The following is a 14546-nucleotide window of genomic DNA, read 5'->3' as shown; positions in this document are numbered from 1 at the left end:
CAATAATAAAAAATTAAATTTTTAAATCATTTATTAATTAGGGATATTTTAGGAAATTGGAAGTGGAGATTAAATATTTAAGATATAGAATGAAACACTCAAAATCAAAAGGGTATTTGTGTCATTTTGAAATTTTGGGGTGCATGAATAAGCCCTGAAAATACAATAAGAGTGGACTGGGATCAGCCCAACCAACTTTTAAATATAGGCCCATATGTTTACAAATTGGAACAGGCACTTAAACAAAACTCTACTCCTTTGTGCTCCCATCGTCTTCTAGGGTAACCACGGCGCCACTTGAACAAGTGCGGCCATATCCAACCATTTTCTTCTCTTCTCTTCGCAGGTTTTCTTCTCTCTCCTTTCTTCCCTTTCCGTATTTATCGCTATTTTTGCCTTCTACCTTTCTAACCCTTATTTCAAACCCTATCGTTCTAGACGATTCTGCACCTTCGCCACTGCGAGTGACGGTGGAGCACGATAAAACCATCTTTCGATTTTTCGATTTACCAGATCGCGATAATTTTGATTCCTTCTCTGTTCTGTTCGCTCCTACAACCCTAATACACTTTGCAGTTTTATCGATTCTCAATTTGTCATTTTATCTGCTGTTTAATTGGTTTTAGCGTCTTGTAGACGCTGTTAATTTCAATTATCATAGTCGTGAATCTGTTTCTCATTTTTCACCCTCCACACAATATCCATCTGATTTTAGGGAAAGTAGGCAAATTTACTAGATTCCTCAGTTTACGAATGTAATCTCTTTATTTTGATTTCTACACCCTGAACTGTGAACCTTTGTGATGAAAATTTCACTTTAGATATCTTCTTGTTTTTTGTTTGTTATCCTTATTCTGTTTTTTGTTTGTTACCCTTATTTGTGCGTTTTTTATTTGTATCTGGACAGGGGTGTCATATTCCTGTGAGTGTTCAGTATGACGTCGTTCTTAAAGCCCGAGAATGCTCTCAAAAGGGCGGAAGGTTAGTTAAAGAAATACTTATATAACGTTTGTGATCTACGTATAATGTTTATGTATAATGGTAATGATGCAGTTGAATGATTCTGATTTTTTTTTTATAAATTTGCAGAGTTAATCAATGTTGGGCAGAAGCAGGATGCTCTACAGACTCTTCATGACCTCATTACCTCAAAGAGATACAGAGCATGGCAGAAGACACTTGAAAGGATTATGTTTAAGTATGTTGAACTTTGTGTTGACATGCGCAAAGGCCGGTTTGCAAAAGATGGGCTTATTCAGTATAGAATTATATGTCAACAAGTTAATGTTAGTTCACTGGAGGAGGTGATCAAACACTTTATGCACCTGTCAACTGAGAAAGCTGAACAAGCTCGGAGTCAAGCACAAGCATTAGAAGAAGCCCTTGATGTTGATGATTTAGAGGCTGATAAAAGGCCAGAGGACTTGATGTTGAGTTATGTCAGTGGTGAGAAAGGAAAGGACAGATCTGATCGGGAGCTTGTCACCCCATGGTTTAAATTTCTTTGGGAAACTTACAGGACAGTGCTTGAGATATTGCGGAACAATTCAAAACTGGAAGCATTATACGCTGTAATTCTTCATCCTTTTTACAACTTGATGTTATGTATGCATAATGTGTAGTATCTTAACCTAAAAAAATATAGATCTTAAGCTAAATAGTTTTTATATTTATTTATTTTTACTACTAATGATTCTTGACTTGTTAATTATTTCTTCTCTCTTCGAATGGGGTTGTTGGATTGTTTTGATAGACTGGCAAATGTCCTCTCTTTTACTATGGTGTTCCTGAATTCTACAGTGTACTAAATGTAAACATTAAAATGTGGCATGCATTTCTAACTGTTAGTATTTGATTGATTGTTTCTAGGATATATTGTTGTTCTATTCTTATACTTTATTTTTTTTTCAGCTGTTATATGCTTCTCTAGATGATAATGATACTTTAATAAGGATTTCCTTTTCTTTTTTGAAAACCTGAACTTCCATTGCACCCTAATGCTATTTGCAGATGACAGCTCATCGAGCTTTCCAGTTCTGTAAGCAATATAAACGAACAACAGAGTTCCGCAGACTGTGTGAAATCATCAGAAATCATTTGGCTAATCTCAACAAATACCGTGACCAACGAGACAGGCCTGACCTTTCGGCTCCTGAAAGCTTACAACTGTATCTTGATACTAGAGTTGAGCAGCTGAAAATTGCCACTGAACTTGAACTCTGGCAGGTTGGCATTTCTCATTTTTATTTATGCATCTGTTACATGTTTGTTTTATTCATGTTAAAGGCATTGAGAGTTTTGGGCAATAACCTAACTTTTTTTCCTTGTGCAGGAAGCCTTCAGATCAGTAGAGGATATTCATGGACTGATGTGCCTGGTCAAGAAAACTCCCAAGCCATCCTTGATGGTTGTTTACTATGTGAAACTGACAGAAATATTTTGGATATCGTCAAGTCATCTTTATCATGCATATGCATGGTTCAGGCTCTTTTTATTGCAGAAAAGTTTCAATAAGAATCTGAGTCAGAAGGATTTGCAACTAATAGCTTCATCCGTTGTTCTTGCTGCACTTTCAGTGCCTCCTCATGACCGAACACACGGTGCGTCTCATTTGGAATTGGAGCATGAAAAAGAGAGAAATTTGAGAATGGCCAATCTCATTGGCTTCAATCTTGAGAGTAAACCTGAAAGCAGAGAAATGGTATATTACTTCCTCTCTATTGTAGTTGTCCTAAAGTAGCATATGGAGGTCTGTTTTGTTAATCTTACTATTTGCTTATGTTTCCTTTTTGGTTTGCCCCCAGCTCTCAAGATCATCACTTCTTGCTGAACTGGTAAGATATTCTTTTTAAGTTCATCTTTTTTCCTATTTAAAGTTTGAATGTGTTTTATTTGGCACTTAAATAGTTAATATTATTTTTGAATTCCTTTGTTTATATTGTGTTTACACTTGTAGTTGCCATTATAATTACCATACATTGATGCATATGCTCTTTGGAGCAGGGTTTCAATTCAATTGAGGATATCTACTTTTCAAAACAACTTTTCATTTGTGTGACAGGTTTCCTTTTTATATTATATTTGATGGTCTAGTGACTTTTATTTGGTATTCTTCATTATTGTGTGCATGTGCCAAGTTTTGATTTTTTTTTTTTCATATCTTGGTTACTTGTATGTTTCACCTGCTGCCTGTAAATATTTGCTGCATTGTAATTATTTTAACTGCAATCTTTATTCACCATTATGACTTTAAGATTATGAGGATAAAATGAATGCAAGATACATAATATGATTTAGTTGACGGTAATTGTGGCAGAAGATGCCAACTTAACATTACTAACTTAGTAAGACTTGCAACCATGGTATCTGAATATTGTAACTATTTTCAATTTATTAAGTGACGATGGTGATTGATTTGACTTCTCCTTAACTGTCATAGTTATCGTGATTCAATTTGTTTTACTCGATGACATAAATGCTTTTCCAGTTCATACTGGCTTCAATTGCAAGCCTGCTGTATTGCATGTATTTTGGAAGTTGAGTGGACTCTCGGTTACCGGCATTTAAATGTATTTTGGAAGATAAATGCACTCATTAAGGAATAATGCTGCCTAACTCTGACAGTTTGTGTGTGTTGGTCCATTACAGGCATCCAAGGGAGTGATGTCTTGTGTGACTCAGGAAGTGAAAGATGTTTACCATCTTTTGGAACATGAATTTCATCCCTCAGATCTTGCATTAAAAGCGCTGCCCTTGATAACTAAAATCTCAAAGTTAGGGGGGAAGCTTTCTACAGCTTCTTCTGTTCCAGAAGTACAGTTGTCTCAATATGTCCCATCACTGGAAAGACTAGCTACCATGAGGTTGCTGCAGCAGGTGCACTTTCCTTTTTGTGCTCCTTTGTCATGTTGAGGATGAATAATAAACATGTTTTCCATTCTGTTTTGTGATTTTGCATGTTAATGTGTTTCCTCTTTGTGTTCTAGGTGTCCAATGTTTATCAGACAATGAAGATTGAGACTTTATCTGGGATGATCCCGTTCTTTGACTTCTCTATAGTCGAAAAGATCGCCGTAGATGCTGTAAAGCAGAAGTTTGTATCGATGAAAGTTGATCACATGAAAAATGTTGTGATCTTTTCCAAAACGGTATGTTCATTTTGTTGTGATTGCCCCCTCTAAAATTAGTAACTTTGCAGAAAATTTTGGGTATATTATGTTAACTTACAAAATCATGGGTTTGTTTATCATTTTTATATCTGCGTAATGGTTTCTTGTTAAATGAGTTGTTTTTGTAACAATGTCTAGTATCAGCTGTTGTGAATCATCATTTTTATCTAGTTTGCTGTATGTCAGCACAGTTCTATTTATCAGTTGTTTTATGGCAATTGCTTCATTTATAATGCAGAGTCTCGAGTCAGATGGCTTAAGGGATCACTTGGCCAATTTTGCTGAACAATTAAATAAGGCCCGACAAATGATTTGTCCTCCTGATAGGAAACCATCTAAACTTGGAGCTTTACTTCCAACTTTGACAGAGGTTGTTGCCAAAGAACACAAGAGGCTTCTTGCCCGAAAATCAATCATTGAGAAGCGGAAAGAAGAACAAGAACGACAGCTTCTTGAAATGGTATGCATTTCTGAATTATAACTTTTTTTTTCTTCTGTCTGCTTTTATTGTAGGAAACAACTGTTCACTAAAGCTTTAAAAGTTATTATTTCTGTAACAAATTGACCCAAGATATCACTTTATATTAATGGATATTGAGTTGTGGATATTTTTGAAATGATTTGACTTTTTCTTTAATATTTATGTTTAAAGGAACGAGAGGAGGAGTCAAAAAGACTAAGACTTCAGAAAATAACTGAAGAAGCAGAACAAAGACGGCTTGCCACTGAGTATGAGCAGAGGAAAAATCAGAGGATCCTCAGGGAGATAGAAGAGAGGGAAATTGAAGAAGCCCAAGCTTTACTTCAGGAAGCTGAAAAGCGTATTAAAAAGAAGGGGAAAAAGCCAATCATAGAGGGAGTAAGTTGGAGTCTGTTTTGTTAAATAAAATTCTTGATTAGTTGGTCTGCAAATGTTGACTATAAACCCTATCTATAGGACAAAATGACCAAGCAGACCTTGATGGAGTTAACTTTGACTGAACAACTCCGGGAAAGACAGGAAATGGAAAAGAAGTTGCAGAAGTTAGCGAAAACAATGGATTATTTGGAAAGAGCAAAAAGAGAGGAGGCTGCTCCCCTTATTGAAGCTGCGTATCAACAACGTTTAGTGGAAGAGAGGCTTCTTCACGAGCGTGAACAACAGGTATGTGTGGATTACTCTTGTTTGCATCTGTGCTTTTGTAACTTTGGCATTGGCCTTTGTACATTCCTTATCATCACCTCCTACAACACTCTATTTGAGCCAATTTATATCTTTTCTAACTGAATCAAACTATTAATAATGCAGCAAGAAGTTGAACTCAGCAAACAGAGGCATGAGGGAGATCTCAAGGAGAAGGAGAGGCTTGCTCGAATGATTGGCAATAAGGTCAAGTGTTGACAATCTGTTTAGCTTCTCAAATGTATTTTCTATCCTTTTCTTTCTGTTAGCTTTTTGGAGGATAGATATTACAGGTTATGACTTGTGAAATCCTTTTTTTTTACTACCTATTGTTGCCATTGGCCATAAAATTACTGCAACTATCAACTATTATTTAATTTAGCCTATAAATCAGGTCTTGCCTTTGGCTGATTTCTTCGTTTGTGATTTATTATGCAGGAGATATATCAGGTCCGAGTTGTTAGTCATCGCCAAGCAGAGTTTAATAGATTAAGAAGAGAACGGGAAGAGAGAATCTCTAGGATTTTGCAGTCAAGGAAACAGGAAAGGGAAAAGATGAGGAAGTTGAAGTATTATCTCAAATTAGAAGAGGAGAGACAACAAAAGATGCGTGAGGAGGAGGAAGCACGGAAACGTGAAGGTATTTTTTGGCTGTTTGTAGGAAAAGTTCAACAATATATACATTTTCTTTGGATCTTTTTTAGAAGTTTGAATATTTTATTTTTTAAAAAAATCACCGAGATTGTCATATTTTGTTTTTCAATTCACCTTTTATATTTCGCTTAACACAATGTAGTAATAAACTGTCGTATGTATTTATCAATGTTTTGGTTCTGTTGAAATTCAGAGGCGGAAAGGAGAAAGAAGGAAGAGGCTGAACGTTTAGCGAAACTGGCCGAGATAGCTGAAAAACAGAGGCAGAGAGAGCGGGAACTCGAAGAAAAGGAGAGACAAAGAAAAGAAGCATTGTTAGGCAGAGCTGTTGAACCAGCTCCTCCTGCGCGTCAATCGGAACCCGTAACAGCTCCTGCTGCAGCTGCAGCTGCTGCAGCTGCAGCTGCTGCAGCTCCAAACCCAGGGAAATACGTGCCTAAGTTCATGCGAGATAGAGCTGAAAGAACAGGCACTGCTCCTCCTCCGGAAACAGATCGCTGGGGTAACAGTAGCAGCAGGCCGGATGGTGACAGGTGGCGTGGTGATGATCGGCGAAGTAGTTATGTTAGTGGTGGAGGTTCGAGGTCATCATCTTCTTGGTCCAGGAATCCGCGTTGAACATTTTGTCCCCTGAATTATTGCTGGTTACTTTTTGGAGTTCTCTGTACTCTCCCATTTTACGTTCTAGAATTCTTTTTGATGCTGAGTTAAATTTATTATCTTCTTAATACTCACAAGTCCTCTATTGTATTGAGGAACATGCCAGCAAATTTTTCTATTTATGATTGAGTGGATTGAAAATGGTAATCAAAGTTTCAACTTGTTAGACTGGTACTTTATCCTATTTTCATATGTAGAAAATAACTAGTAGCCTTAGCCTTGGTGGTTTTGTACTATTTTATCTCTTTCTATTAGAAACCTTCTGCTGCACTGATTTAATTTACATTCCAAAATACACCTCGGCATTCTTCCTGTGCCTTCGTAAAATGAACTCTTAAATAATCGATTGATTAATGTCGTGATGAGAAGTGAAAACAAATCGAATGGAAATATAGTAGAAATTTCGGAACTCGAATATATAAAGGAAAAATCTAAGTAGTTTAGCTGATTAAAAATGCAAAGAGACGAATAGGATAGTGTTAATATTATTTTTTTTTTCTGTTTTAAGTTGTTTTTTGGTGGAAGAACAGTCTATTACTTGGAGAAAGTAAATACGCCGTAAGTGAAACTGAGGAGATAATGTTAAAGGAGTAAATATAGTTGAGGTGGATTGTACCGTATATTCACGATCTCTATTCGAAGCTTAGGAATTTGTGGGTGTAGAAGTGGAATACAGCAGTATGTGGGGCTCACCTAGTTCGTAGGTGACCGACTTAGGGCATAATAATTTTCTTATTCTTATTTACACTTTAGTGTTTAAAAGAATGGTCGTTAGACTTTTCTTCTTATATTAAAAAACAAATTTTACTGTTGAAGTACTTGACTCCCATATGCCCAATCTAGTTATATATTATTGTATCAGTGTGGATTTGGGTTGGGGACCCGAATTTCTTTTGTTGTTTTTCAAATTCAACATGGAGAGGATAATGATATTTAGACAATATTTTTTTAACTAACATTTGAATATTGATTACATGTCAATATATGATTGGTCAAAAATTATTGAGTAACTTTTGGTCAATCACAGATTAACACGTAATCAATGTTTAAATATTGTTAAAAAAATGTTGTCTAAATATCATTATCATTCTAAAATACCAAAATATTTAAAATGAAGATGTTTTTGTCAAGGTGCTCATTGTAACATAACACCCTAGTTTTGCATATATCAGTATTAACATTGATACATTTATTATATTGTAATTTATTTATTTAATATTTACAACTTTAATTACAATGGTTTATTAATTTTCATTATTGACGTGAAAATTAATAAATTTAACGCTGTATACTGAATTTAATACGTCATTAAATTTCATAAAATAAATAATTATATTTCAATTATTAATATTTATTAATTATTAAAATAGTTATTAATTAAATAATTAGCAAAAAAATATTATTTACTTACAACCTAAAATACAACAAGTTTACCAAATATTTTAAATAATTCAAATTAATACACTTTAATAATATTTAAAAGATAAATTTAAAAAAACGCAGTGTATATTAGGGTTAACCCACGGAAATCACACTGCCACACTAGATGTGTGACTAGATTGGGAATTATGGTACCGGGTAGCTACAATACTAAATTTTATTTTCTCCGTTGCTCGCTAATGTTTTTTTTTTCCTGTTCAAAAATTCACATGATATATGCTTCGTTAAATTGAATGAATATACTAAATCTACAGGCTTCACTATTTTTTATTTTTTTATATGCCACAACCTTAAACAAGGAGAAGTAACCGAAAGCAAGAATCCAAGAGAGAAATGATTAAGAAAATGATTACGCCAGCAACAGTGTTACTCCTAGAAAATGTTTTGGTGTGAAGACGGAGAAACCAACAACAGTGATGTCAGCATCAGGGTGACGCTCGTATTCAAAGCGAACAATAAGACTTGTATTTTTTTTTTCTTTTAATCTTCTTGGGCTAATCAATTGAAAAAGGAATCTCAGGATAGTATCTATATCCGCGAGTCATAACAACAGCAAATAATGGAAGTGTGTTAAAGTTTCAGATGCGTCTTGTAGCGTGCAAAGTTGGGCCGGCAAATAGCTTTCATGTTTGGATCTTAATGGAATCATGACGTCTGACGAAAGCAAATTTGGGAATATTTATATCCAACCATCCTCCAATCGTGAGCTCCAATTTCAACCAATGGCCTCTGCGATACCCGGCGATGAAGAGACGCCGCTCGTCGCCGACAATTCGTCGCCTCAAGCGGCGAAAACCACGGCTCACACCTGGGATATTCACATCCTCAGTTTGGCCTTTCTCTTGGTTTTTCTTGCCTTCGGTGCCGCGCAGAATCTGCAGAGCACTCTCAACACTGTCAGTATTTTTCGTTTCCTTTAGCGTTTGATTTGGTTTTCGAGGTAGGAAATCGAGGTCCTGGAGTAACGGTCTCGGTTCGGTGGAGTGTTTAGTATTTCAATTGTGTTTGACTTTTCGCTTCAGGAGGAAGACTTAGGCACCACTTCTCTCGGGATCCTGTATTTGTCTTTCACATTCTTCTCTGTGGTGGCTTCTTTGGTGGTGCGAGTTCTCGGCTCTAAGAACGCTCTGCTTCTTGGGACTACTGGCTATGTCTTCTATGTGGCTGCCAACTTGAAACCAAATTGGTAATTACTATCTACCTATCTCGTTTTTGCTGCTTCTAGAAAAGTAATATATATACGTATCTATGATGGATTTCACATGGATAAAATGTGTTGTTGGTTCTAAGATAGTCAAACTTAGTCTTACTATCTCTATATTTTCAATTATTTGAATTTTATTTCTTATATATTCCATTCTTAAACTGTTGATGTTCTTTATTTCCCATGATGAATTGGTCCCTATATTTAAACTTATTAGGTTCCTAAGGGACCAAAATCCAAATGAGTGACAATTATGTGAACCAGAAACTACGTTTCTTCATCATCGTTTATGGTTGCTGCTCATACATGGGAGTACGATTTCTTTTTGCTTTATAACTATGTAATACAAATTTATATGCATATCCTTGACAATTGAGCAATGATTCCTGCAGGTATACATTGGTCCCTGCTTCTGTGTATCTCGGGTTTTGTGCTTCCATAATTTGGGTTGGAGAGGTACATGTAACCTGTCAAGATTTTATAGCTCCTTCAATTTGGCATTGGTCCCCTGCATCTTTACTTATCGTAGTTTGACCTGTCAGGGAACATATCTCACTTCTGCTGCACGCAGCCATTCTACAGATAACAACTTGCATGAAGGTGCAGTAATTGGTGACTTCAATGGGGAATTCTGGGCTGTGTATGCACTTCACCAGGTGATCATATCATTTTGATCTCAGGAACTCTGTTATTTTTGTTTCATTAAAAAAAAAAAAAGCTCTTAGAATTTGAAATTGATTGAGGAAATACCTGTTTTGCAGTTTATTGGAAATCTCATTACATTTGCTCTACTGAGTGATGATCAGCAGGTACGTGGTGGTTAACCTTTCACGTTTTAAAAATTTTATTTTACTCTGTTTGTTTTAACTATCAGTTCATGATATTAGTGTGGCATATTCCTTCTTGTTAGATATCTTCAGGAATTGCCACTGGTGAAATATCTTCAGGAAAAGGAAAAAACCTCAACTAATTTGATGATAATGGGAACCCTGGTCCAAATTAGTTGAATCGAAATAGTATTTAGCTTTTCTATTAAAGAAGTTCGTAACTTGATATAGACCACTATTTATTTGTGTGAAATATGACTATCACCCTGTGAAATAGTATTTAGCTTTTCTATCAAAGAAGTGCTATCACACTTTTACATAAAAATCATGCCACTTTCTATTTGGTCTCTCATTCCCAAACTATTGATACTTGGGGGAATTTTAACCAATAAAAGAAACACTTCTTTTTCAAACACTGCAATTTAGCATTTCTGTGTTTTGTTTTTAATTTCCCAATTTATTTATTATTAAGACATGAAAAGATGTTAATCTGTGTGGTATGCAATTTTGAGGAAATGTAAATATGAGCTCAGTTTTACCTTGTACCCTTGAACAATAACTGCTCATCTGACAAGCTAACAAGTTTGAGTTTTTTATTTAAAATATACCACACATTCCCAGTATTTGATTTTGTTTCTCATTAATGCAGGGGGGAAGCACCAAAGGAACCACTTTATTGTTTATTGTATTCCTTTTCATTATGACTTTTGGTGCAATATTAATGTGCTTCTTGCGCAAACGGGGTGTTAATAGTAAGGGGGAACAAGAGCTTTCAGGCGCAGATGCTGGTGCAAGTGCGTCCTTGAAGTCTCTATCTAAATCACTTGCCAATGCATTGTCTGATATAAAGATGTTGTTGATCATACCCCTTATTGCATATTCTGGTCTACAACAGGCATTTGTGTGGTAATTTCTTATGAATTATAAGGCATTCATTCTTTTGGATTTTCAATAATGGTTCTATGATTTAGTGTCCTTTTATTCTTATTATATCTTGTATGTTAAAGAATTACTTTTTTGCAGGGCTGAGTTTACCAAGTATGTTGTAACTCCTGCAATTGGTATTTCTGGTGTGGGTAGTTCAATGGCAGCCTACGGGGCTTTTGATGGAATAGTAAGTACAGGAATGCAGACTATATTTCCTTGCCATTGCTGGTTGTTTAAAATAATTAACTTTGATTATATCATGTGAACAAGCTTCTGAATCTTATTTCCTCATCCTTTTTTTTTATTTACTTATTTTATATTCAAATGTCTTCGAGCAACTGATAACAATTTCTATCTAGACAAGAAAATTGCCATGTTCTACATTTTTTCACTAATGTTCTAACATGTGGACAAGGAAACTGCTGTGTTCTATGTTTTTTCATGGTGGTTCTCACATGTAGAGCCCCTTGCCACACCAAAATATGTTCTAATGGGATCTCTTTTTTCTTATTTTCTATGAATATGTCAGTGTTCTCTGCTTGCCGGTCGTCTCACCTCCGGTCTCTCGTCTGTTACAAAAATTGTTTTTGTTGGCGTTTTTGCTCAGGCAGTCGTATTAATCTTACTTCTGCTAGACTTCAGGTCAGCAGTAATTAATTATCTTTGAATGAAGTTGATCTTATTTAATTTATTTTCCTAATGTTCATCTTGCCTATATCTCTCTTTCCCACTCCTGATGCAGCATAAGTAGCGGATTGCTTGGTACTCTTTACATACTCTTTTTGGCTGGTTTATTGGGCATTGGTGATGGAGTTTTAATGACGCAACTAAATGCTTTGATTGGAATACTATTTAAGCACGACACGGTATACAAATGATGCCCTGTTAACATGTTTACCTTGCTTCTGCATTGCCGTTTTGTTGAGTTATTTTATTTTGCGTATTCATGTCTCTAAGCTACTGATTTCATATATTTGATTCACAACTTGGACATCCTCGGTTATTCTTCGCACATTGCACATGCTTTCTGCTTGATTCTTTTTCTCTATTATCTATTTTCCACCCAAGTCTGATACTTCGTTTTCCATCTTTGGCTTAATAACTCTGTTCTTGGATAAATTTCTCCGTAGTTACTTGTAGGAAAAGGAAATAAAATTGAAAAATGAAATGATTTTATATACTTAACTTTTGTAGAAACTTACTAATTTAATTTCTCCACAAGATGAAATGCCAGTTGACTTTAACACACGAGAAAATATCATTTCATTTTATCTTGATATTTTTTTCCCTCCGAAAGTATTTATGGAAAAGTTTATTCTAGTGTGACCTTAGTTTAAGTTGCCTCTAATGTCAAGTCTCGTGCTTTCGGTGCAGGAAGGGGCTTTTGCTCAGCTAAAGATATGGCAATGCGCTACAATTGCTATCGTGTTCTTTTTCGCCCCGCTCATCTCGTTCAAATCTGTGGTTGTAATTATGCTCGCTTTCCTTTGTGTCTCATTCTGCATTTTTCTATGGCTTGCTCTGAAGGTGGGGAACACATCATCACCCTCCACCAGTCACCGAATTTAAAGCTGCTACAAACTACATTCACTAGATTTTTGTATACATTGTTTCATTCTGTCTTCTCGCGAGTGACACGTCCAATCTGGACTGCCTTTATTTCATGGTGAAATTTCCTTCAGTTGAATGAGCTGTATAATCTGTGACAACTCTCAGTGTGTTTGGTAACACATTTGTTACCGCTGGCTGGACGTGATTCCGCGGAAGCAATTTATAGTTGCTTTTGCACTGTTGCTTATGTAAATTTTCTAGTAAACATGGATCCCAACCTTATGTTATGTGTAATGTGTCTATATATAGTTATTCACTAAATAAAATGCGTAGAATCAAGTAAAGAAGCGAAAAACACAGGCTCTTTCATAAATTCTTACGGAAATTCATGATATTTTCTGGCCTTAAGGGAGTATCTTCGAATTTGTTTTCTCACTACCAAACAAATTATACACGTAACCTGCAGAACAGGAACAGTATCTTGGCCTAAAATGTGAAAAACCGGAAGCAGAATTCCGATTTGATCTCTGTGAACTAAAGTGCGGAAACAACGAATCCGCCAACTACCCTGTTTTGTTTCCACGTGTAGAACGCTCTTAATTTTAATTTTGCGAAAGTCACTCTAAAGCATGGTCTGTATAGCCAATCCCACACCTCTAAACTTGGTCAGCAAGCCCGTCATATGACTCTTTAAAGTCATCCTCCACTTCAATGCTCATTGGTCCATCGCTTACCATTTTTCCATACCAAAATCACTCTAAAAGTAGTTATGATTAGGTAGTTTCGCACCAATTTAACTGCATTCCTGTCTTGTTTATAAAGATTGCATCAACTATCTTATCAACCACCAAGAGCTTCCCACCATGTCATTTTTCTGGTTCTCTAGCTTGGTCCGTTTGCACTTCACATGGCCTATGGTAACCTATGCCGCCACTTGGATAACGCTTCTGACGTTGACGGCGGCAGTGGCTTCTATCTCACCGCAGGTGGCGTTTGTCTCCGCCATATCCCCCTCCTCTTCGTTCTCTCAGAAGTGCAGCAGTGATGGGTCCATTAGAATGCCCTTGGATGTTCCAGGAAACATCCTGTGTTTTCCTCCTCACATGTTCGTGAAGTCCAAGGTTGACCTAATCGTTCCACCCGTCTTTGCAGCAGCCATTGTAGCGGCTTCTGCTTGCGTGCTGCGAGCTGCGGGCTTGTGGGAGCATGATTAAACTCGTTGAGATGAAAGCTAACTGGGTATTCCTCTTAGAATCAGATCGTAATTCGAGATGGGTCATATCAATCTGACACAAAAGAATTAACAAAATTCGATTATGTGTCACCTGAAATTTGACCCAGATCACAGATTTCGATAATTTGTTGTTGAGAAGAGCTTCTGATGAACACGGCCTGACGTGGCGATTGGCTGTGAAATTGAGCTAAACTGTTTCCTTTTGTATATATGAGATTATTTATTTTTTAAAATCCACACAAGATTGTCAAATGTTAGCAATGATGTGTTCGTAATAGATTTCTGAATTATTTATCTTTCGGGTATGCCAATCATCTGGGGAGTTAGATTGAGGACGATGATCAATCTTATTTTCAGTTAAAGCAAGTACTTCATTCAATGCTAACGGTGAATAATTTTCTGAAGCTGTTATTTTCATTTCAAGGAATAAAAATGGCAAAGATTGCTGTAATAAAATGAAATGCTATTTTAAATTTCAGAATCAGACTACCAGTGTACGATAATGTGTTTCTGTACTTTGATTGGTTCTTAGGAAGTTCAATATCCACGAGATCCTCGAAACCTATAATATCTTATTATATAAAATAGGTCCCGGACATGACTAGCAGTCATCCCCCTATTTTTACCAAATTTTGTTGAGGTTCCCTTGCCTTAAACCGAGAGTTGATCACATTCGAACATCAAAATGTATTAGTGTCTTTAGCATATTTGTGTACAT

At 36.0% G+C, this 14546-nt stretch overlaps 3 protein-coding genes across 4 annotated transcripts; all 3 read left to right on the top strand.

Moving 5' to 3' along the window:
- The first annotated feature begins 216 nt into the window (after nt 1-216).
- On the top strand, nt 217-6881 carry LOC106757667 (eukaryotic translation initiation factor 3 subunit A). 2 transcript variants are annotated; one of them, XM_014640402.2, is made up of 14 exons: nt 217-346; nt 908-981; nt 1090-1571; nt 2011-2226; nt 2333-2701; nt 2805-2834; nt 3649-3876; nt 3987-4148; nt 4408-4629; nt 4822-5028; nt 5107-5313; nt 5458-5538; nt 5770-5971; nt 6179-6881. In XM_014640402.2, the coding sequence occupies exons 2-14, from the start codon at nt 936-938 to the stop codon at nt 6601-6603; spliced, it is 2877 nt and encodes a 958-aa protein (XP_014495888.1). In that variant the 5' UTR covers nt 217-346; nt 908-935; the 3' UTR covers nt 6604-6881. The 2 variants fall into 2 exon arrangements, with proteins under 2 accessions (XP_014495888.1, XP_022634890.1); XM_022779169.1 differs by lacking the exon at nt 217-346 and adding an exon at nt 391-544.
- Nucleotides 6882-8430: 1549 nt separating this feature from the next.
- Nucleotides 8431-12881, top strand: LOC106757919 (UNC93-like protein 3). The gene is made up of 10 exons (XM_014640775.2): nt 8431-8981; nt 9108-9271; nt 9682-9745; nt 9832-9945; nt 10051-10098; nt 10766-11022; nt 11140-11230; nt 11573-11685; nt 11786-11909; nt 12418-12881. The coding sequence occupies exons 1-10, from the start codon at nt 8733-8735 to the stop codon at nt 12610-12612; spliced, it is 1419 nt and encodes a 472-aa protein (XP_014496261.1). The 5' UTR covers nt 8431-8732; the 3' UTR covers nt 12613-12881.
- Nucleotides 12882-13036: 155 nt separating this feature from the next.
- On the top strand, nt 13037-14301 carry LOC106757490. The gene has a single exon (XM_014640162.2). The coding sequence runs from the start codon at nt 13458-13460 to the stop codon at nt 13806-13808; it is 351 nt and encodes a 116-aa protein (XP_014495648.1). The 5' UTR covers nt 13037-13457; the 3' UTR covers nt 13809-14301.
- Nucleotides 14302-14546: the final 245 nt, after the last annotated feature.

The sequence above is a fragment of the Vigna radiata genome, chromosome 3 (genome assembly GCF_000741045.1).
Source record: "Vigna radiata var. radiata cultivar VC1973A chromosome 3, Vradiata_ver6, whole genome shotgun sequence".
Lineage (NCBI taxonomy): Eukaryota > Viridiplantae > Streptophyta > Magnoliopsida > Fabales > Fabaceae > Vigna > Vigna radiata.
Note: the sequence above shows the minus strand (reverse complement) of the source record. Positions and strands in the feature narration are given on the sequence as shown.